The sequence below is a fragment of the Panthera pardus genome, unplaced genomic scaffold, assembly GCF_024362965.1.
Source record: "Panthera pardus isolate Hobbes unplaced genomic scaffold, ASM2436296v1 HiC_scaffold_12, whole genome shotgun sequence".
NCBI lineage: Eukaryota > Metazoa > Chordata > Mammalia > Carnivora > Felidae > Panthera > Panthera pardus.
Window position 1 is genome coordinate 93,506,218 of NW_026526677.1, and position 23,873 is coordinate 93,530,090.

The window sequence follows — 23,873 nt, forward strand, 5'->3', positions numbered from 1 at the left end:
ATGAATGGGGGAGGGGCAGAGAGAGAGGGAGACACAGAATCGGAAGCAGGCTCCAGGCTCTGAGCCATCAGCCCAGAGCCCGACATGGGGCTCAAACTCACGGACCGTGAGATCATGACCTGAGCAGAAGTGGGACGCTCAACCGACTGAGCCATCCAGGCGCCCCGAAGCTCAAGTTTTTAAAAAGGATGATCTGTAGTAAAACATTTTACCTTTATTCCATGTACTCCCTTCATGTGTGTACATGTGATTTTTATATAAATACATATATACATTCTACAGTTGAAACCCAAATTTCAATTTTTGACATGTGATGCATTCTATTAAGTTATAATTGTTTTATTTAATTTTAACAGGTGTAGGTCTTACCTCCCTAAGTTTAGGAACTGATGGGTTGAGATCTGTACTTTGAAAATTACTCTTCTAGGAAAGCTACAAAGTAAATACTCTTACTAAAGCAAGCAGCGCAATAACTTAAAAAAATCTTAAATAATCTTTCTTAAAATGAGGTTCTCTTTTATGTGTTTTACTCAGAATGTAATACAATGGAAAGATATTTGCTCTATGGTAAAAGCAGCATATATCATTTCTGTAGGAGTGCACATATGTCCAGCCAACGTGTGCAGTGAAGAAAGAAAAACGTTAAAGCATGAACAGCTTTGAGTAATCCCCCTTTTACCCCAGGTTTGGTGTTATCCTAATTTTATTTTTTTGTACTGTAAAAGCTGCACAAACTTATAGAGACCAGAGTTAAGAGCCATACAATTACTAGCAGTTAACTTTCGTTTCTGATACTTCTGCTGCCCATCTGTTCCTAGGAAACAAACCCCTTCGTGTTGTCCCTGGTCAGCAGCTACGGACTGCAGCACAGTGACAACTGACACTCCTTCCTCGTTCTCCTCCTTCTGGGGTCCTTCTGTTGCTTCCTTCCAGCTGTCCCTGTCCCTGGTTGGACGGACAGCAGGGCCTCCCACGCGGTACTGCTGGGGTCCAGATGGGGTGATGCGGTAAACCTGTACCTTAGTGCCACGGGCAGGGTCCAACACATTCGGTTGCACAAAATACAGAGTCAAGTTATTACAGAGCTAGTGAAGTGACTGGGTGAGCCTGTTAGGGAGGGTGGGAGCCCCTGCCCTCCCGGCATGTTGTATCTGTGCCATCATGTGGATTCAACGTATTCAGCTACAAGCACATTCTCGGGTAAGGAATGGCAAAGAGCCGGTAGGAAGGATTACAGAGGACTTTTTGTTTCCCTTGAAGGATATGAAGTGTGAAGAAAAAGATGAACAGCGTGCCTGGGGCCAGCCTCTCTGGCTTGGGGAGAAGCAGACTGGACTGTGATCGTCCAGACATGGAAATGAAGCAGCTGCTGGGGTAGCAGGGGCTGGGCCTTCATTCCTGGAGCTAGGATCAGAATCCGGGTGGAAGACTGGGACTCCTCCCACGTCTCCCTCCTGAGTCTGCAGCCTGTTCTCATTCCGGCTTATAGAACACTTAGGTTTGCTCTACCACTTCGGGCAGAGCTAAGCAAAAAAAAAAAAAAAAAAAAAAAATCCTGATCACAATGAGATAAAAATAAGCAGATTTGTAAAGAGAAATTTATTGCTAAAAATAAAGCAGCTGCAGTTTTTCCAAGGGAACACTGTCACCACAGGAACCTCTGTAACAAAATGTGTATCTCCTTCGTTCCTGAACTGCTGCCTTCTTCCATATTCTAAGTTTTACTTTAAGCTAAATGATGTGGCATCTGACCCCTTCCTGATCAATCTGAAGACTGAGTTGGGCTACACTGGGACAGAGACTTCAGGTGCTGTAGGTGAGTGTCTACCAGGGGTTCATGCGTCAGGAACATGGGTTGGTAAGAAGACACGAAGGCCGTGGGCTGAAGCTCTGGAAGGTCCAAGGATCCTGGAGAAGAAAATTCCTTCAGTTCCATTGCTGCCTGGGAGTCTCAGGGGACTGATCCCACGCGTGAATGTCCTTTCAGTACCTAACACTCTTGCCCCTGTCAGCCTAATTTTGCCCTTGCTTGGTAAGATAGGACAGAAATTGACTTTTACGACAAAGAAAACCATGGCCAAAATAGATTAAGTGTTTTGTCTAGGGTTATATAGCATACAGACAAAAAGTGAGGATTTTAATTCTATGGTTTCTAGTCCAGAGCTGTGCCTATGTGACCCAACGCCAGATCCCCTGAGAGCTCCACCCATCTGTGGGAAGGGAACCCACCCAACACAGGCAGGACCAAGGCCATCATCTGCTCCCCTTCACTTCACATGAAATTCTTGTCCTGACCAGTCAACTTTCCCCTGCAGTTCCGCTTGGGTCTGTTTTAGGTGGGAAACGAGAAAGCCTGGTTTCTCTGTGGGCCCCTGCCTCACTGTGACGACAGCCGCTCCCTGTCACCCCTGCAAGTGCTGCTGGAGAGCCCCGCAGGGCGGCCCATCCTCATACTTGGGAGTCTCCGTGGTCCCGGCAGCGTAAGTTTCTATCGCTTACTGCCCAGCTCTCTGGAGTACTCCGCTACCCATGAGGAGCAGACAGCAGTCTAAAAATAGTCAATTTTCAAACCGGGAAGGGAAAACTAAGCTACCTTGCAGAATGGGATCAGTACGATCTTCATCAAAGGCCTGTCTCTGAAAGGCTTCAAAGCTTATACTTGCATCATCCTCTGGCGGTCCCTGGGGCGGCTGCCCATCTCCAGGTTTCCATATATCAAACTTCACCCACTGGTAACTGCAGGATCAAAGGGCATCGTTATCAAGAGCTGTCTGTTAGCCACAATAACCCATTCTTACTTCCAAAGAGATCAGGTATGTTTTTTCTGTAGATCTTTCCCATATGTATCTAAGAATCACATTAACGAAAACACTAAGAGAAGATAGGCACATTCAGTGACACGTCATCCTGCAGGATTTCCCAACCCTTTTGCTGTCATGGTACACACAGAAAATGACAATTCTAGTACAGTGGGGTACTGCCTTCTGCCACTTGTCCAGAGGGCTAGGAGGACCAATACTGAGGCACACGAAGGAGCAAGCCTGCTTTGAAGACAGAAGCAGAACACAGCGTAACAACGAGCAAAGCAGTAACTTACTTGATACATTTTCGAGCTCCTGGACAACTCTGGATCAGGTTGTGAATAGTTGGGTGAGAAAACCCAAAAAAGTCAGCTCCAGATGGAAGCAGGTTGGGCATTAGTTTCCCCCTAAATAGGAGAGGGAAGATGGTAGTTTCAAAGTTTAGAAGGAGATGAGAATGGCTTTAGGAATGGAATGTGGGTATGAATGCAGAGAACAAACTTTCTTGACTTGGATACTCTGGAGAAATCCATTGGATTTCTGGTAAAAAATCTAAAGGATGCAGGATAGCTTTCTATAAAATTAGGGATCTCCATACATTAAAAGCAAGGAAAGTCTCACTGTACCACAAGTGACCTATTTAGACAGTCTTCAAGCTTCAACTTACATAGTAATACTTATGGTCTTGAGCAGCTCTGCATGACAGGCATCTGCAGAAGAGGTGACAATGGCATTCTGGGGGTCATCTTCGGGAACAATTTCAAACTGAGAAAGATAAAGGAGCAATGAGATCAACTTTGAAAGAGGGAATAGTAGAGAGAAAGCCACACTACTTCTATAACTATTTCTTCACTCTAGCACTTGAAGCTGATGTATATATTAGAAGGTGGGTCCAATTTCCTAGAGTGCCGTTACAAATTCAAACAAATCGAAGAAAACACCGAAAGTCCTTTAACTGTTTCAGTTCTAAACACCTTGTGACTGCTCTCCACATGTCCACACTTAATTTGTTACACACCTTTCCTATCTACTTACTTACATCTATAAGTACAAATACAAATGGTACTTTAAAAATACATGAACAATAGGGGGCGCCTGGGTGGCTCAGTCAGTTAAGCGTCCAACTTTAGCTCAGGTTATGATCTCATGGTCCGTGGGTTTGAGCCCCGCATCAGGCCCTGTGCTGACAGCTCAGAACCTGGAGCCTGCTTAAGATTCTGTGTCTCCCTCTCTCTCTGCCCCTTCCCTGCTCATGCTTTCTCTCTCTCAAAAATGAATAAAAAATTTTTAGCAAAATTAAAAGAAAAAATAACATGAACAATATACAAATTATGGAAAGAGCTTAAACGTTCATCAACTGATGAATGGATAAAGATGCAGTTTATATATAAAATGGAATACTGCTTGACCATGAGAAACAATGCAATCCTGCCATTTGCAGCAATGTGGATGGAACTGGAAAGTATTATGCTGAGTGAAATAAGCCAGTAGAGAAAGACAGATATCATGTTTTCACTCGTATGTAGATCTTGAGAAAATTAACAGAAGTCCAAAGAGGAAGGGAAGGGGGGAAAATAGTTACAAACAGAGAGGAGGGAGGCAAACCATAAGAGACTCTTAAATACAGAGAACGAACTGAGGGTTGATGTGGGGGGGGGGGGGAGAGGGGAAAATGGGTGATGGGCACTGAGGAGGGCACTTGTTGGGTTGAGCACTGGGTGTTGTATATAAGCAATGAACCACGGGAATCTACCCCCAAAACCAAGAACACACTTTATACACTGTATGTTAGTCATTTTGATAGTAAATTATATTTAAAAAATAAATAAACAAAACTACATGAGATCAAATAATTTAATCTTATATTTACTTTGTAATATCTAGGAGGAATAAGGCCATTCTGACTCCAAGCCCCATTTTTTAAATTGCAAAATATCTTGACTATATACATAAAAAATAACCCTCAACTTGAAATTCTACTAATACTGAAGAATTTTTGCCAAGAAAGTATTTTTGTAATAAATACTATCTAGCCAACTTAATTCCTTGACCAGTTTTCTCTAAGTTCAATGAATTTTTGCATAGAAAATACTTAGCCAATTAAATTCCCTGACTAGTGTTCTTTTCATAAAGTTCAGTTAAACAGTATCCATTTTTCCAAAGAAGACCTAAGATGGCCAACAGACGCAAGAAAAGATGCTCAACATCACTCATCATCAGGGAAATACAAATCAAAACTACAGTGAGCTATCACCTCACATCTGTAAGAATGGCCAAATCTAACAACACAGGAAACAACAGGTGTTGGTGAGGATGTGGAGAAAGGGAAACCTTAACACTGCTGGTGGGAATGCAAACTGATGCAGCCACTCTGGAAAACGGTATGGCGGTTCCTCAAAAAATTAAAACTAGAACTACCCTACAACCCAGCAATTGCACTACTAGGTATTTATCCAAAGGATACAAAAATACTGATTTGAAGAGGCACATGCACCCCGATGCTTCTGGAAAGAGCCATATGTCATCCATTGGCTGATGAATGGATAAAGAAGATGTGGTAGATACACACCGTGGAATACTACTCAGCCATCGAAAGAATGAAATCTTGCCATTTGCCAACACGGAGCTACAGTGTATTTTGCTAAGCGAAGTAAGTCCATCAGAGAAAGACAAATACCATATGATTTCACTAATGTGTGGAATTTAAGAAACAAAACAGATGAACATAGGGGAAAGAAAAAGAGAGGCAAACCATAAAACAGACTCTTAATTCTAGAAAATTGAGGGCTGCTAGAGGGAACATGGGTGGGAGATGGGTTAAATGCAGGATGGGTATTTAGGAGGGCACTTGTGATGAGCACCGGGTGTTATATGCATGTGATGGAATCACTAAATTCTACTCCTGAAACCAATACTACACTGTGTGTTAGCTAACTAGAATTTAAATAAAAACTTAAAAACCAAAACAGTATCCCGTTTTTCAATGTTTACCTTAATAAAATTATCCCAAACAGGATTTACTTATTTTCTGTATACTTTCAAAGAATAATGTGATTAATCATTTTTTAGAATCCAAAATATACTTTACTGAGTATGGCTTCTCCTGCTGTTAGTTTTCTTCTGCAGTTATTACTTCAATTTTGCTGTATCAAATTTTAGAGCTCTTTTATTTTTGTCAATAATAATTATCTTGTAGTTTTAGTCAGTGGTTTTGTTTGTTCAACTAATGACATATGTTGCAAATTTAAGATACTGAGGGTTTATATTTATTTCTCAGCTAATTTATGGAAAAAGCTGTGAGCAATTATCTTCAAATATTCCAGGACTGCTCTCTTTTTGGTACTGGTCATGTCAATTCCAATCTTTTTTTTTTTTTAATTTAGTTTGAAAGAGAGATAGACAGTGAGTGGGGGAGGGGCAGACAGAGAGGGAGACAGAGAATCCCAAGCAGGCTCACTGTCAGCACAGAGCCTGATCTCACAAACCATGAGATCATGACTTGAGCTGAAATCAAGGGTCAGTCCCATGCTTAACTGAGTTCCCCAGGCACCCCAAATTCCAATCTTTTATACTGTGTGCACACTATTCTATTTTGCACAAAGAGCAATTAAAAGGCCAAAATCTCGTATTTTGGTCTCACAGAGCTTTCCCTGTTAGTATGTGTAACTGTACTTCATTCTTTTAACTGCTACATAATATGACGTAAGGTGGATAAATCTTAATTTTTAACCATTCTCCTCCTGATGGGCATTTCAGCGATTTCTAATTTCTTGCCATTACAAACAATACCATAATGTAGATTGTTACATGTAACTCTTTTGTTCACATTTGCACATCTCTCTAGGAAATACTTCAACACCTAGCAGTATCCTGGGTCAAAGGATACACATACCAAACTTGTTGATATTGCCAAGTTGCCTTCCAAAAGACTGCAAGTTTTCACTCAGGCTAATGCTTACTTGTTTTCCTACACTCTGGCCAACACTCAGTATTATCAATCTCTCTGCTGTCTGCCTATGAGCAAAATCGTTTTATCTCCATTTCTCTAATTGCTAATGAGGTCCGTTCTTACCAACCATCTGCACAGTTTCAACTGATACCTGTTGTATTTGATTGCTTTTTGTATTTGACCAGAGGAACACTTTATCTGGATATTAATCCACTGCTACATACTTTGTTCCTTTTTTTTGCTTGAGTTTTAACTTGGATTATGTATCTTTTGTTGTTCATTAAGTCTTTAACAGTCCAATCTATTCTCCTTCATAGTGTCCACATTTCATGCCTCACTCAAGAAAAGCTTTCACCTCACTCTAAGATTATAAAAATATTCTTCCATATTTTAAGATATAGTATGAAACATTCTATAAAGCTAAAGAAATTAAAGTTCATATTAGCATTTATAGACAAAGAGATGAAAAAGAACTGTCTACATACTTTTAGTATATACTAGAGATAACACTTGATGTTAGTTGGAAAAAAATTAAGGCTCACAATATACCTGAAAATAATGTCCAGAAGGATTAATCAGCTAAAAAACAAAGCAAAGCAAAACACCTAAAACCCACACAAGCTCTTCTTTCCACAAATATTTTAGCAATTGTCTTCAAGGAAATTAACAACCAGTTTGTCAATATCCATGACAATTCTATTAGAATTTTTATTAGATTTGTACTGAATTTATAAATTTGTTATAAATAAATATGGTATACTACTACCATAGGAGTCTGTTACAGTACTTTATTTTTACTTTATTATTATTTTTTTAATTTTTTTTTTTGGGAGAGAGACAGAGCATGAGCAGAGGAGGGGCAGAGAGAGAGGGAAGCACAGAATCCGAAGCAGGCTCCAGGCTCTGAGCTGTCAGCACAGAGCCCGACACGGGGCTCGAACCCACGAACCCTCAGACTGTGATCTGAGCCAAAGTCAGATGCTGGACTGACTGAGCTGCTCAGGCGCCCCCTGTTACAGTACTTTCTAAACAGAACTCCTGCCTGGCCAGGTCATCTGAACACTCAGATGCATCTAACAGCACTCTAACCAGGCGAGGAGCGGTGCAGTATTATCCACATGTGGCAGCAGGCTCTCAGCTTCTGCTTAGAGGTTCCCTTCCCTGTGTCTACTTCCTTCCACCCAACTTTCTAGTGATCTGTAACATCAGACAGAGAAGTCTGGAACTTTGAAACTGGTTTATTTTTTTCCCAATGACCAGAGGTGACGGGTGGGGAAAATGAACTCCCTTGCATCACAGCAGTGAGAAGGATGAACAAAAGTATTTGATAAGACTAAGGTTCAGGGCGCCTGGGTGGCTCAGTTGGTTGAGCGTCCAACTTCGGCTCAGGTCCTGATCTCATGGTTAATGAGTTCAAGGCCTGCGTTGGGCTCTGTGCTGACAACTCAGAGCCTGAAGCCTGTTTCGGATTCTGTGTCTCCCTCTTTCTCTGCCCCTCCCCGCTCACACTCTGTCTCTTTGCCTCAGAAATAAATAAACGTTAAAAAAAAATGGTTTTAAAAAGACTAAGGTTCACATCTCCCAGGTCCTTAAGAGTGTATGCGACCAGAAACCAATATGCAGTTTCTTTGCTACCTTCATTTTTGTCCTATTTGAAATGGCAGAATATCAAATTAATCTTTCTTGTATATAGGCCTGCACTTCACAAATAAGCATGCTTGCTCAGCCTCCCACAGTCACCATAGCAACAGTACAAGTAGCAGGGTTCAAAGGGAAGGGCCTCAGTAAGAGAGTCGGACAGATATGGACTCAAATCCCAGCTCAAGCACTTATTAACAAAGGTTTGACTTGGGGCCAATCGCTTTTCTGCATCTTGGCATTACCCAAATGGTTATTATACAGCATGTACTGGGAGTGTCAAAACGGGTGATACCTAGTAAGTGGCTGTCACAGAGAAGGGTCTCAGAAAACCAAACCAAACCAAACCAAACCCAGTAGCTGTGAATCGAGTGGGTACCTGGGGTTGCGTGCCACCATCCTTGATCTGACAGGTATACAGACACTTCTGGTCTGGGCACTTCATGCTGGCATATATCCGAGTACTGCAGTAGCCAACAGGGTAGATGGCACTCTCATCATGGAAGCCAGGTCGGTCGGTGATGATCTATAAAAAAGATTCCCCCACTCTGCGACTGAGGTCACTGGAGAATTCAGAAGTCCAGTGTGCCGTGGTAGCCTTTAAAACCACTCTGGGGCCGCAAAGAGTGACTCGAATCACAGAGAGAAAGTGTGTCAGCTGCGCAGCAGACAAAACTGACCTGGTTTCCTAGGGACTGGAGATTTTCTGGGGTTGGTCTGGATCAGCAAGGGGCTGCTGCTGATGGGAACAGGGAGGGAAGGCTCAACCCCATTCCCATATTTCTGATTCTCCTCTCTATATATCGCTGGTCTCACTCACCTCCCCCAGGCTATATACTGTTAGACCCCCCAGTCCGATGGGGAACACAGGCCGTCCTGAGGGATCCAGGGCAATGGGCTGAACCAGCTTGCGAGCACCTCCCTCCATTTTCTTTTTCTTGGATGTTTTCTTCAGAACTGAAACGCAAATCTGGGGTCACCCACTTTTAGCCCCTCCCAATGCTGAGGGGAAGGGAAAAATTTACACGTGAATGCTAAGAACAATACGCCAATCCTGGTTCTGTACACTCGCTGAATGGGCACATGGGACTTTTTCCCCAAAGCCCGGAGTATCTTTTTAACCCACCCACCTGGCAATGGCTAATTTTAGTATCAATGCTGAGACCTAAAAGCCTTGCAGTTTTTAAGGCCTCTTCATTTATCAGATCAGAAATTTCCCAAGCCATCCGTGTGCTCAAAAGGCCACCTAGCCCATTTCCCTGCCTCTAGGAACCACTGAATTGAAGGCAACCCAGAGAGTTGGGGGTGTGGGAGAAGGGGGAGGCCTTAGCCTGCTCCCTTCCATTTAACCAGGTCTGACTAGAATTCCTCCACCCAATGTGGCTCTAATACACTTTCTTTCCAAGGGCTATTAGGGCAGCTAAGGGACCAAATGAGGGTTTAAGTATATCTGTGGCCGTGTGTGTCTACCAGTTAGTACCAGGTCTTTGTCATTAGTCGTGGAGCCACCGGGACAACTATCGTCTCCCCAAGGTACCTTCCAGTTTGTTGTTCTCTTTGCCTTTTTCTTTTTTCTCCTTCTTGGATTTCTTCCCAAACGGTTCCTCAGCCCCAGCGCTGGGCCCAGAGATGGGCCCAGCTCCCTGTATGGCTCCCACAGAGCCGGCCACGCCGTAAGTTAGGGGCACAATGGAGCTGTGGGAAGGTGCTGTGGCCTGTACCTCGCTTTCAGTTAGAGCCTGAAGCTGGAGGAGCTTCTTTAGCAAATACCTGAGGTTGGGAAGGAAAGGGAGCAGAGGTATGAACTTCTATTTTATCTCAATTCAGTATTTGACTTAAGTAGTGGAAAAGCCAGAATTATATAAAGATTATTACACTCATAAAAGTAAGGTTCTTCTTGGACCCAGGGAATAAGAGGCTCCAGAGGACACTTCCTCAAGAAGCCAAAGATAAGGACTGTGGTTTATCTCTCTGGCATCTGGAGGGTTCCTCTACCTTGATGTTGAAAGGTATTATGCTTCTGAAGGGAACGTAGGTATGAATTATATATACCCACTGTGCTTTGCATAGAATATAGTACATACTGAATAAATATCTGTGGAATGAGAGGTAGTTTCTTTTATCCCTTGTCTTTTGTAACTGGGCAGTTGTAAGAAGATAGCTTATGAGATGTGGCAAGAGGGCCGTGTCAGAAAGGTGAATAGAGGTGCTGTCTCGTCACCACGGTCCAACACGACTTGGGTAAATGGAACCAAAACCGGAGGTTGTGAGTTTCTCTGCATTGATCAGAGCCAGTGGGCTGTGTAATACATAAAAATTCCACTGGAGAAAAATCCCCAGAGCAGTAACACCGTATCAATCACTGAAAATGGGATTCTGAACACAACACGAAGGCAGCTCACCGTCTTTCTTCTTTTGCTTTAAGAAATTTTTCCTCAAGACGAGCAATTTCATCACAAATAGCAGCATTTTCCTTTAAGAAAAAATTTTTGGATATAATCACATATAGAGAATAAAAGATCAAAGTATTACGCTGGGAAGAGAAGCTATGTTTCAAACCAAGAAGTCTGTGTTGCTGGGTGAGAGGAACAAGTTAATCTACCCTGCAGACCAACTATTAAGAAAACCTATAGGTAAAGGTTGAGTCAAATTCCATTATGGGCAAGGTCATTACATAATTTATTGAAACTGGGGCACCTCAGAGTGAAAAAGGGGTGCTATTAATTATTATTCCAGAATAGTATGGTAGGCTAGGACTGCCCTAGGCAAACCAAGATGTATGATCACCCTAGTTAGGGTAGACTTTGGCAGAGAAAAGGGCATCCTGCTGAAGTCCATATAGCCTTCAATTTAAACCTTACAAATATGAGAAATGTCCATTCCCAAGTGCCTTGACTCTCGGGGAGATAACAAAACCAAGCTTTGCTAACCCCAAAACACCCATGCAATATGAACCTTAAAAGGACAACTGGACAAAATAAAATCAACTCTGGTATGCAAAATTCTTAAAACTTCATAATCTACTTATGTGTATTCAAGTATCATCTGACTCTCTGACTCAAGCTATTTCCCAAGCATCAGTTGTAAAGGAAATATTCTCATCTGGACATTCCTCAAGTGAGAGCTCAAAATTTGAATGTTCAAAGCGATATCCCTTTTCTTCACAAAGCCTATTTCAAGTACTTGAATGGAATCAACATCCTAAGAACATAGACTTTAGGGACATCCGACATGTAGAGCATAAAAGAAAATGAGCGCTCAATTAAGTATCAAGTCCTCTTAATTCTACTTTTTTCATGTCTCTCCAGTGCACACAGCCAGTGCTAAATAAATGCTTTTGGAATGAATGTTCTAATTTCCAAACCTTTCCTTATGCTTCTAAAAAAGCGGAGATATGTGCAAACTTGTGGTAGAAAGAAGAGTTTAAGGTGGTGATTCAGACACGGAGGCACATTTGAAAAGTGAGGACTCCATTCCCTATTTCCCAGCACTGAGGCAAGCTTGAGCAAGCCAGAATGCCAGAACACAAAGTTGTGGCTGGCAGGTCAGTTCACTTATTCAATGAATTCAGTGCCTCTACAATAAAAGAACAGCAGAAATATTTGAGAGACTAGAGAGGTTAGAAGGGGGCGGGGGTGGGGGGAATTATTGAAAGTTTTGTGAGCCTGTTTAGGGCAGAGGTCTGTTATGCGGATTTGGGGTGCTTGGGAAATAAGGCTGTGTGGTCGAAGTATTGAAGACACTAGGACCAGGAATCAGGGCTGGGACACAGCGCCCTTGCACAAGTCATCTCTTGGGGTTTCGGTGATGCCATTTTTAAAAACAGTGCCTCACTCTAGGGTTCTCTTGAGAATCAAACGCCTTTCCAAGAGTTTCGTGGTAAGAACGATGACTGAAACCGACTGGCACATCTTCCAGATGTCAAGCACTTTACTTTCCTCGATTAAATCTTCACGACTCTGAAAGGCAGTTAGCTCTCTTCAGGAAACAGAAGAGTACAGAAATTAGCTAATGTGCCCAAGGACACAAGGCTAACGAGAAGTAACGTGTACTGCAAAAGCTAACACTACTGATTCGGCCACTCTGGGAGGGGAACGGTGTGGGGAAAGATTTCGCGAATTAGGAGTGTCGAGGCGGAGAAGGGCCGAGCGACACTCTGACTCACAAACACGGTGGCTTTGGCCGCTTTGCGCAGCCGCAGGTACTTGAGCCGGTACTTCTCGTTCTGGCTCTTCTTCGGGAGCTTTTTCATCCTGGCCTTGCTGGACTGCAGCGGGGCCCGCGGCGAGGAGGCCGGGCCGCCCAGCAGGCTCATCGTCCGGCCCCGCTACGGGGCCTCCAGGGCGCGGCCGGCATCGGCTCCCAGGCCGAGGAGCGCCGGCTTCGTCTCGTCTGGGTTGCCGGAAGCCGGCTTCTTAGGAATCTACCCCTCCAGAACTTTCCCAAGGCGAAAGGCCGGGCCAGAAGTCCGGCAACCGACCTCGGCCACCGGGCCTCCCAGCACTTCCGCGTCTGCCTCGGAAGTAAGCCCCGCCCGGAAGTTACGTAACGGCACCGGCCACGAGTAACTTCCGGGGCCGTGAGCCTGGGGAGGTCTGGGATGTGCAGTTCTGCGGTCTGGAGCAGGGAGGGCCGGGTGCAGGCGACCGAAGAGCAGACTCGGTGTCTCGCTGCTGTGTCCTTAGCTGAGGAGTATTACTGTGCAGCTAACGGCTAAAAGCCCCGAAATCTTGCCGGCGCGAATCTCCCACACGCTCCCCCAGCCCACCTCATTTCAGCTCGTTTTCCACACTCCCTAACGGGTCTTCCCGAAATGTGGGACGCACTTGAACGCCTGGGTTGGGACTGCGGCTTTCCAGTATACAGCTCGCATAAAGGTTTCCCGAAAGCCTATGAGGCCGAGATTTAACTAGGATCTGGGACCACACTGGCGACTAGAAAAAAGGCTTCTGCCCCTTCAAGTTAGGCTCTAATAGGGAAGAGAAGAGTTTTAATAACGAGCTAGCACTAAGTAGGCACTCAGTAAATGTTTCCCTGATGAAACCAAAAGTATGTTTCTGGACCTCTACCTATATTAACTTAGCGCTAACTTCGTAACCAAGGTCTATCTAAAATCCTCAAATAAGGAGGGTAGGCAATTTTTAGGAGACAGTGCTGGTAAATGCTCAGGTCTGGAAGACAAAACGCTTGTATATATATATATTTTTTTAAGTTTATTTTTGAGAGAGAGAGGCAGAGAGAAGGGAGAGAGAATCCCAAGCAGGCTCAGTCAGCACTGTCAGCACGGAGCCCGAAGTTGGGCTCCAATTCATGAACCGTGAGATCATGGCCTGAGCCAAAGTCAGGAGTTGGATGCTCAAAAGGCTTGTTGTATTCTTATTCCAGCAATGCCACTAACTAGCTGAATAAGCCTGTGTGTCACAGGTTTTTCTGTTGAAAACTGAATATACTATTTAGAATAAGGGAGGCTAGTGAGGGTTCTAAACTGGTGTAAAATATAATTACCGTTAGACAGTCAAAATGTGGACTTCTGGAGTTGTATATGGAAATTAAAGGAAGTATGTACATACTTAAAACAAATTCAGTGAATTACTGGAGAAAAATGTAACGCTAATGTGTGTAAGTAACAATCAGAGTTCAAAAAAAGGTTTCGAATTGATGACCCAGCTATTTCATTTCTGATTATTGTAAAAATAGTGACAGGGTCAAGACAAAATGGTTTTCACACAGAAGTCTTATGAAAGTTCTTTCATATCCTTCCATAATGAAAGCTGCCCTTGTTGCATGTGGCTGAGTTTTAACAGAGCAACTCTTCAGGATGCCAGTGTGCTTTCACAGCCATACTCAAGGCAGCCATAATAGATACATTTTTGGAAACTGCCAGGAATATTTTCTGCCCACAAAATATCCACAATCAAATATCCACAATCATGTCTTTGCTAGTGTAGGTTGGCTCTTGGAACCTGAGAAAAGATAATTGAGTGACAGGAAGAGATTTTTTTTTTTTTAAACCTATTTGCAGGGGTGCCTGCAAATAGGCGCTTGGTTGGTTAAAGCCTCTGACTTGGGCTCAGGTCATGATCTCACCCTGCATCGTTGGAGCCCTGTATCCGGCTATGTGCTGACAGCTCAGAGCTTGGAGCCTACAGCCTGCTTCAGATTCTTTGTCTCCCTCTGTCTCTGCCCCTCCCCCGTTTACGCTCTGTCTCTCTCTCTCAAAAATAAATAAACATTTAAAAAATTAAAAAAAAAACCCTATTTGCCAACTGCGTGATTTATTTGCTGTTCATCTGTATTTTGTCTTTGCAGGCTTTGTGATCTGACTTTATTTTCATTGTTCCTCTTCATATACAGGTTTCATACCTAGTGGGAGGGAAAGTGTGTTCTTTCCTTTAGTTTTCAAGCTGCTCTAGCCAATGGATTTCAGTGGAATTTGCATTACAATATGACTTTTTCTTCAGTAGAAACGTTTGCTTACAATTTATAAAGCATTTTGGGCAAGTTTTAGAAATTTAGAAAATATAGTACAAAGAAGCTTTTAAAAAAATCCATAATGTAGCCACATAAGGTGAGCCACTTTTATTTTATTTTTTTATTTTAATTTTTTTCAGTATATGAAATTTATTGTCACATTGGTTTCTGTACAACACCCAGTGAAGGTGAGCCACTTTTAACGTTTGTATGTGTTTAATACCTTCATGCATTTTCATATATGTTAGATAACGTTTCCTTTTTGTTCATGGACCTTTATTATCATTTTGTGGTGTTATTATGATTTCTTTATAAGCATAATTACAACTTTTTTTTATTAATGTTTATTCTTTTTTTGAGAGACAGAGACAGAGCGGGAGCATAAACATAATTTTAAATGAGTGCTTAATATTCCAGTTACGGCATAATAATTTTACATGATTACTTCCATGTTGTTTGGCTTTTTGCTCAGCAATTGCTGTGGAGTGCATCTCTGTGCACAAAGCTTTTATTAATGTTTATTTTTGAGAGAGAGGTACAGAGTGCGAGTGGGGGAGGGGCAGAGAGCGACAGACACAGAATCCGAAGCAGGCTCCAGGCTCCGAGCTGTCAGCATGGAGCCTGATGCGGAGCTTGAACTCACAAACTGCGAGATCATGACCTGAGCTGAAGTCAGACACTCAGTCGACTGAGCCAGCCAAGTGCCCCACAAAGCTTTTTTTATACAAGATTATTTAGGGGCTGGGTCTGTGTGCTCCAAACAATGTAACGTGGTTGAGCAAAATTCAGTCACTTACTTATTCAGATTAATACCTATTTAGTGCCCACTATGATACAACCTTTAGGAAACTTGTTAAAGAGGAAAAGGCAAATGAGTGAGCAATATTCATACAGTGTAAGAATTTTTATCTCAGAGGTAGGTATCGAATGATATGGCAGCACATAATTAGGGAAGAGGCGAGGAGATAGGGAAGCCTTCTTGCAGGAAATATGTCTGGGCGGACTCAGAAGGAGAGCTGGTGGACAGCCAGTGAAGAACGGGGGAGGGCATCTTGGGCAGTGAAACAGCATATTCAAAGGCTCAGCGTTGTGAGAAGCATGAGAGCAATGTAATTTTTCTGCTTACCTATATGAAGAAGGGTCTAAATGGTGTATACAAAAATTCCCTGAGGAAATATGCAGCTTTATAAATGAAATATCAAATGAGAGACAGCATGGTATCGTGGGCTGGGCAGGGCCTCGGAAGTCAGATCAAGGTTCCATTAAATTCAGATGTAGGAATGGAAGTTAGAAGCTAAGAGGGGGTAATAAAGAAGAGAGAGAAAGGGCCCAACAGCACTTTCCTGTCTTTCCCATTTACTTCTAATGGTCACTATTCAGTGACTGGCTGTAAGTGGAGGAGGTGTGGCATCTCCTGGAGTATTCGAAGCACGCCTGGGCCCCTCAAGAGTTGTGAAGAAGCCCATAATCCCAGCCCTTGGCGAAGTGGTCCCTGGCTTAGATGATGAAGAAAACCCAGAGCTCCACCCCTAGCTGATGCATGGCCGCAGCCTCGTTCTATGCTGGCCTAACCCCCAAAAGCAGATAACAAGGTCCTGCCATCATTGTCTTCTGTCCCACTCTGCAGGCCACACAGGACTTGGGCAAGGTCAATGACTTCCACAAAGCAAGCTGGCAAGTTCCTAGGATTTCAGGCCACACCTGAAGCATTTCACATTTTTATTCACTTAACAGATTGCCCTTTTGCTCTTTGGGTTGAGCTGAGCGTGCATTCCAGAAGGGCAATGGAGTGCATATACTGAAAAGAACCTGCCTCCATAAATAGCCTTTAGCACCTTCTTTCCTTATAGAATGTCTAGACTTCAGCTGAGTTTTAGGTGTTTTTTTTCCCCCCTATCCTCATAGAAGGCTCTAGATCTAATTTTTTAGTTCTTTGACTCTTCAGCTCTAACTTTCAGATTTGTTTTCATGCGTTGATTTTATCTTCTCACCTTTAGGAAAACATGATACAGGATGTGATTCAGCTGAATCCACACTTAGCATTTCTAAAGCGGGTATTTTTGTACCTTAGTGTGTGAGGCTTGTGAAGAAGGAGAGACATTTTTACTTTCCATAAAATTTCTTGCTCCACGGTTTCTTAACTAGGGGTTTTCATCACACACCCTTTGGGTGAGATGTTTAGGTTTTGTGGGTTCTAAGCCAGCCAATAATGTCATGAAATCGACCACTGTGTCAATGTTGTGCTTCTGGGTGGTCGTGTCCTTCAAAACACATAAGACACTCAACCAACTAAACGAGTTGAGTTCAGAGATGTTGGCTCGGAGGAAAAGGAGGATCACATTGAGATCATTGATGGGGCATCCCAGCATCTTTCTGCTGAGGAGATCGAAAGCTGGCAGCATCTCATAGATGGATAGGAGCCGTTTGTCCCACCGACATAGTCGTGTGAGGTTGTATATTATCACTGGAACCAATAGGGTGTATATTGTTAAACTGGAGAGACTAACAATTTGCAAAATGGACAGAGAGGTCAGCCTGCATGTGATCAGGTGGGGCACGTGGGTCTCATCACTTAGGAGGCCTGTCTTGATGGAACAGCTGAATTCCTCTTGGAAGAAGACATCCAGGTGGAAGTGGCCAAGGTACAGGTAGATGGCTGAGGTGAAGAGGAGCAGGAGGGAGTTCCTCAGGAGGTAGGTGGCCACCAGGCAATGTGAGCGCTGCTTACAGGCCAGGTACCGCTCTAGCAAGGGGAATTCAAAGTATCGTTCTTTCCGAGCCCTGGGCAGGGGAAGAAAGGAGGCAGGGTGAGGAGAGACCACTTGGAACCATATCTGAGAGAGCCACGTGGGGCAGTAATGGAATCTGTGTATGCCACGTGGCGTTCTTGGCTCACATGAAAGTCTGCCTTCCTGGAGCATAACCACCCCTCTCCCTAAAGAGACGTGTGAGTATGTCTTAATTTTCCAGCTGATGAGTGCAATGTGGTCAACCCAGGGAATGATCAGTGAATAACAAATGGCCACACTGGATTTCTGCCCAGCAGAGCAGACTAAACCTGTAAGCCGAAACAGGATCCTTAGGAAGCAATAAGCGTATTAAATTAGCACTGGACGGGGAGTCTAAATAACCACGTTCTGGTGCTTGGTCTGTATACTGTGTGTATGATTTTTAGGCCAACCCACCCATTTTATAAAAATAAACATGCTAACAAATATTTGTTGAGAGCTGTGGTGTTCAGGCACATGTAAGCCAGTCTCTGCTCTGAAGGAGCTTGCCGGCTGCCTTGTGGGGAAGGGGCGGATAAGGTACGCCAATAGGAAATAATAGTAGTGCTTAATTTGTTGCTAAAATGGTGGATACAAACCACGGTGTTGTACAAGTGAGGAGAGAGGTACCAGCACGGGCTGGAGTGTTCAGAAACCTTTATGGAGAATATTGTCTTGGAGCTGGGTGGAGAGGTGGATGGAGTTCAGAAAGACACACAGGAGAGGAACGTTTTTCAGAGGATGGAGAACGTGCACACACACAAGACAGAATATGCTCCCAAATCTCAGTTCAACGCTCCTGTTGGTGGAGCCTACCTTGGCTGCCCTATTTAAAATGGCACCACTCCACAACCTTCCAGCTTTCCTGACCCCCATACTTGGCTTTGCTCCCCCGCTCCCATACCACTTATCTTCTGCCAGATGATTTGCTATGTGTTGTGTGTATTTGTTGTCTGTTTCCCCTCCGTAGAATGTGAGTCCCTATATGGGTAGGTATACCTTTGTCCCCTCCCCACCCCTGCCTCTGACACACACAAGGCACACTGATGGGTCTGGAGCACCCAGAACAGTGCCGGGGCCACAGTAAATTAGGCATGAATGGCTAATCAGGAGAAGAGGAGGAGACTGCCTGGGTAAAGTGGGAGGTTTCTGTCACTCGGTGGTCAGAGGTGTGAAAAAGTAGAGGGCCTTGGGAAAATATGTGGGAGAGTTTGGGTTTTTTCCTGCAGGCATGGGGGGAGGTTCTGAGCAGGGGAATGGTATACAAAAGTGGTACATTAGAGAGATTAACCCCTTTGTGACGCAGGATGTTCATCTATAAACTAAGGAAGAGTCCTTTCTGTCCTCCCTGTACAGAAATGATGGAAAGTTAGTGAGATGGTGTGTTAAACTCTTTGGGTTCATGAGAAGGACGGTACAGAGGATAGTTTGACGATGACCCTGCACGCCATGTTAACGCTCAACTGAGGCCTTCAGAAATGGGTGGGAGAGACAACTCACTTTTCCAGCTCATCCCAGAAAACATGGGGGTCTGAGCTTTTCTGCCGGATCTTCAACATGTGCTGCACCAGGCGGATGGAACGATTGTAGGATTTGTCCAGTTCGCTGATGATGAAGAGCAGATCCGAGCTGAGGGCCGGCTGGGCTGCATACTGCCACAGCAGAACAGGCAGGTACATGACCACAGCCAAGGCCAGCAGGGAGTAGGGCAGGGCCTGTGGGGTGAGAGTGAGCTGAGGAGGGGGCCCCAGTGTGTAGAGAGAGCTCTGAGAGAGGGGCTCTCATTCCCTGCTTCCTGCATCGGGGAAGGAAGGCGGTGGGGGGAATGAGCCACCACAGGCCCAGGACATAAGGCTGTCTACTGACCTGGCTGAGTATGTTGAAGCCCAGAGGAGAAGGTTTGCTGAATCTCCATGTTCCCCAGCTGCACTCCTCAGATCTGGGGTCTGTGTAGGTATGTAGGAGCCCAGGGAGGACAAGGGGAGGGAGAGGGATATAAGGAGGGAAAGAGGGAGACAGAAGGTGGGGGAGAGCGACAGAGAACCACGAGAGTCCCTCCGTTCCCCATGCATGTTAGCCTGGGTCGCTAAGCAGAGACCATGGCCAGCAGTGGTCATGGCATCACATCCTAGGGGAGAGTGTCTGCCTTCTTAATCTTCCACCTCTCTTTCTTTGACTCCTCCAAGTTCTTATGGCCAGACACCCAGAGTCTGTTAGCTTTCAAAGTCCAGTCAGGGGCCTCAACATGGCTGACTTTGGCTTAGACCCTCCAGAGAGGGGATGAAATCCCATAGCCTCCACGCTGCCTTCCCCGGTTCCTCTCGTGTGCAGTTCTGTTTTCATCTCTGCGTTCGTGGCCGTGCCAAACGACACCACCAGGCACTGTCTTGGAATACTTTGGGGCTATTCCTGTTCTGTATGTATACAAGCTGACGTTGACGAATGGGTGAGTCTTGTGTCCTCAACTACACAATTTGCCACCTGAGGTAAGGGACTTTTCCCTACCACACCCAACAGGGGCTGGGCCGCTATTTTACCCACAGTAGAAACTCAACTTTTTTTTTTTTTGTTTTTTTAACGTTTTTATTTTTGAGACAGAGAGAGACAGAGCATGAACGGGGGAGGGGCAGAGAGAGAGGGAGACACAGAATCGGAAGCAGGCTCCAGGCTCTGAGCCATCAGCCCAGAGCCCGACGCAGGGCTCGAACTCACGGACCGCGAGATCGTGACCTGAGCTGAAGTCGGACGCTTAACCGACTGAGCCACCCAGGCGCCCCGTGAAACTCAACTTGTTAAAGGCTTTTTAAGCTCATTTGTGCCAGGTGCTTGACATGCATTATTTCATTTGCTCTTCACAAAGATGCTATCAGGTAGGTACTATTAGTATCTCTATTTTACAGATAAGAAAATTGAGGCATGAAAAGGTTAAGTAAGCCATACAGGGTTATACATCTCGTGGATGGCTGAGCAGGATCAGGAACTAGGCAGCGATTTAGGAGCTCATAAGAACTACTTGACTATAGCTTCTCCTGAACAACGGTTGCCTTTTATTTTGGAGGAGAATTTGAGGAAAAAGAGGGAGGATGCATATTTGGTTGCAGCTAGATGGAAGAAAGTGTGTGTGTGCGTGTGTGTGTTTCTGAACTAAACACGAGAGACATGTTAGGAAAACTATACTAATCCACGAGAAAAATTAGAACCTTTTCATTCCTGTTCTAAGACATGGCATTTCTTGAAGATAAGCATCACCCCCAGAGATTCTGTTTCAGTAGGTTTGAAGTGGAACCAGAGAATCTGGGTTTAAAGAGCTCTCAGGCAATACTGGTGGTCAGACAGTTTGACTCTTTTCACATTTGAATCCCCTCTGCAGTATCTTGCCCTTGTTGCCATCTGGATCCTGTTTGAACACTTCCACTGACAGACACCCCATGAACTCTTTCCATTAAGTCTGTAGTTTTGCCTGGGTCCCAGACCTGTGCGGCCTTTTGAGGACTTGTAAATTGTCATAACTTAAAAATGTCACCAGTGACTTCCAGTTCAACATTGTGAATTGGACACACACGTGACTTCTGCTCCCTCACGAAGCCCCACTAGCATGGCACTAAAGGGATAAAAAAGACATAATTCTCCAAGGACAAGGAAAACAGGAGACAAGAGCAAGAAAATGTTGCAAACTGGAAAGCAGTCGTCTGCTAGAAAATAGCAGCCTGTTTGGGGGGTAGGGAGATGGGAGTTGAGGCAGGCCAAGCAAGCTGTTTTTGCACCACAGAACTAGAAAGACTCAAGAGTTGCAGATATGAGGTACGTCTGAAAATGGGGGTACAGGTGGGGTTGCAAACAGGAATATTGAAAAAACAGGCCCACAGATCTTCCCTATAATATGATGCACTTGTCAAGTGACTGCCCTTTCCGTCCGCCGGCAGAATCAATCCGCCTGTGGTTGGCTCTTTGGAAACATTAAACCAAAGAGTTTCTGCACTTGGGTCCATTGAGGGCAGGGGAACAAACTTGAGAACGATGTTAGTTGAAGTGAATACTGAGTGCTGAGACCCACTGAGTGTTGAGTCCCTAGAGTGTTGGTAACCGAGTTTAATACCAACTGCCACCCTGGATCCACACAATTAACGATCCAGTGATGCTTTTTGGGAATCAGCTCAAGAGAAAGGATTACAGATACCGATATTTGAGGTTTTCCCAATGAAATGGCCTGAAGGGTTCACTGTAAACAGAAGGCTGCTGGTCAGCCAGCCTCACCTATAGGCACAAAGCTTCCAATCAGATAAAAGTGGGCAACCAAAGATCACCAGACATTTGAAGAAACATGAGAGTCAATGACAAAAGAAAAAAAAAAAACATGGGGTGGGGTGGCAAAGAGGCAAGAGAGAAGATAATGATGTGGTTCTAGCCTGCTCCACCCTGCCACGAAGCAGCGTGATGGAGCCCAGCTTACTTTACCTTGTGAGGCCACAGGGATTTCATCTTGTTCTGGCCAAGCTCATCCTGTTCGTGGTGAATAAGTGAGTCCCAGCAGGAACCGTCCACGTAGGCGGCCTGCCGGATGCTGAAGTTACTGGGAGAGAAGCATCGGATGGGGGGACCTGGAATAAGAACACAGCTTGGAGGCAGCCTGGAGTTGGGAGTGGAGGAATGGGGACCCAGAGGACTATCAGCTGAGAGCCTTCCAGGGGATGCCTCCAGCGCTCCGCCAGTCTTTTTTATCTGGCAGGCACTTTCTTATTCCCAGGCCCCAGTTTCAGGTTGTGCACTGCAGCGTCACCATAGGCCTGTTTGGCTCAGCTCCCTCAATGCACTGGCTCCCCTTTGACGTGGGTTCTTCCCTCTCAAAGCTTCCCTTGGAGTCCCAGACACGCGGGCAGCAGGGGCGCCCCACACTCCTGTGGTTTGGTGGTGACTTCTCCTTCCTGAGAGAACTGGCATCTTTTAGGTTCTAAAATTTAGAGGATTAATGGCCTGTTTTTGAGCCCAATCAAGGGAAAGGGTGAGCAGGAGGTCCTGAAAGGGAAGGGGCTCAGAGGGAGAGTTTTGTTTTTCCATGATTCTCCAGAGAGAGGTGGAAGGGGGAACCAATGGTTCTCTCCATCTTGTGGGGGAACGAAGAGGCAGTGGGAGGTTGACATACCTCTTTGGGAAACATAGTAAGCTAATCGTATAGCCAGAAAAGAAAGCCAGAAATCCCAATCCTCAGGAAGTCCACCTTTTCTTTAATAGAGGTAGGAAATTTGCTGAGTTAATCTAGTGCCTAGAACACCAGGTCTGTGTGTTTGTTAATGTGTGTGTGTGTGTGTGTGTGTGTGTGTGTGGCCACGGGCTGTGGGAAAGAAGGAATGGATTTATTTAGCACCTATGATATGTCAGTCTTTTAACATATGTCCTTAAATCAGAAACCCTGGAGGTGGAGAGTAGGCAGAAGGCTCTGAGACAGTAAGAGACTCATCTAAAGCATGGCCAACTAAGACCTTTAGCGGTCCTAGGTCCTGAAAAGAATATGGAGCCCTGATCTCTCTAGATCCATATGAAAATCAAAATAAAAGTTTAATTATTGCAGTGACATAAAATATATTAATACTGAAATTAAAGCTAAATATTTTTACTACAAAAGTTCGGAAATGGCTTTCAAAATTTTTGGTGCCTCTGCTCTGCTGGTGCCCTAAATTCATGCATAGTCTGCTTTTTGGGTAATGCCCAGGCCAAAGTCATGACACCCGGACAATATGGGAGCCACTTCGGAGTCCATGCAAAGAGTGAAACAAAGTGGGGTCTCTCATACACTGGGTCTTGGAGGCTACTTACCGGAAGAGAACTCCTGGGCAAATGCTAGGGACATCAGCAACAAGGGGAAGCCCACAGCTATGAACTTGACCATGCGGTCCAGGGGAAGTTCCAGGTGCAGTCCTTTGAGGCGGGGTCCCCTACGGTCAGGCAGCAGGGCATCTGATAGCATGTACTCTGCAGCTGTGTGTGCGAGTGACATGGTGCCGCTGACCTTTGGGGTGCAGAGGCCGCAGGAAGGGTCCCAGGACCGCGGTGTGGGGAGATGGCAGCTTCAGGCAGCTGGCTTTGAGCAGACAGTGCCTGCGGCCCAGCCTCACGGAGATCTGTGCTAGGAGCAGGCACTGGTTCTCTAAATAACTGGCCAGGCCCTGAGCCAGGCATCTGGTAATTAGAGGGAGGCATAGCTTAGTGGGTCCTCACTGGAGGAGGGTCGGGCTTCAGCTGGGGCTGGTG

General features: G+C 44.8%; 3 protein-coding genes across 4 annotated transcripts in view; 1 reads left to right on the forward strand and 2 right to left on the reverse strand.

Annotated features, from left to right (window-relative positions):
* SIAE (sialic acid acetylesterase) overlaps positions 1-5,767 on the forward strand; it is a 46,887-nt gene extending 41,120 nt beyond the window's left edge. Inside the window, exon 11 of the transcript XR_008421263.1 lies at positions 4,935-5,767. The gene's annotated coding sequence lies outside the window, so the exon portion shown is untranslated. The remainder of the gene's footprint in view (positions 1-4,934) is intronic.
* On the reverse strand, positions 1,581-12,919 carry TBRG1 (transforming growth factor beta regulator 1). Of its 2 annotated transcripts, none has more exons than XM_019433469.2 (9): positions 12,554-12,919; positions 10,791-10,861; positions 9,926-10,158; positions 9,209-9,345; positions 8,768-8,914; positions 3,469-3,566; positions 3,098-3,208; positions 2,664-2,736; positions 1,581-1,908 (listed from the first exon to the last, which is right to left on the reverse strand). In XM_019433469.2, exons 1-9 carry the CDS (start codon positions 12,701-12,703, stop codon positions 1,843-1,845), a joined length of 1,086 nt encoding a protein of 361 aa, XP_019289014.2. In that variant the 5' UTR covers positions 12,704-12,919; the 3' UTR covers positions 1,581-1,842. The 2 variants fall into 2 exon arrangements, with proteins under 2 accessions (XP_019289014.2, XP_019289013.2); XM_019433468.2 differs by having other exon boundaries at positions 2,594-2,736.
* Positions 12,920-16,564: 3,645 nt separating this feature from the next.
* Positions 16,565-23,619, reverse strand: PANX3 (pannexin 3). The gene is made up of 4 exons (XM_019433385.2): positions 23,439-23,619; positions 22,083-22,225; positions 19,128-19,342; positions 16,565-17,640 (listed from the first exon to the last, which is right to left on the reverse strand). The coding sequence occupies exons 1-4, from the start codon at positions 23,617-23,619 to the stop codon at positions 17,001-17,003; spliced, it is 1,179 nt and encodes a 392-aa protein (XP_019288930.1). The 3' UTR covers positions 16,565-17,000.
* Between the last annotated feature and the right edge of the window lie 254 nt (positions 23,620-23,873).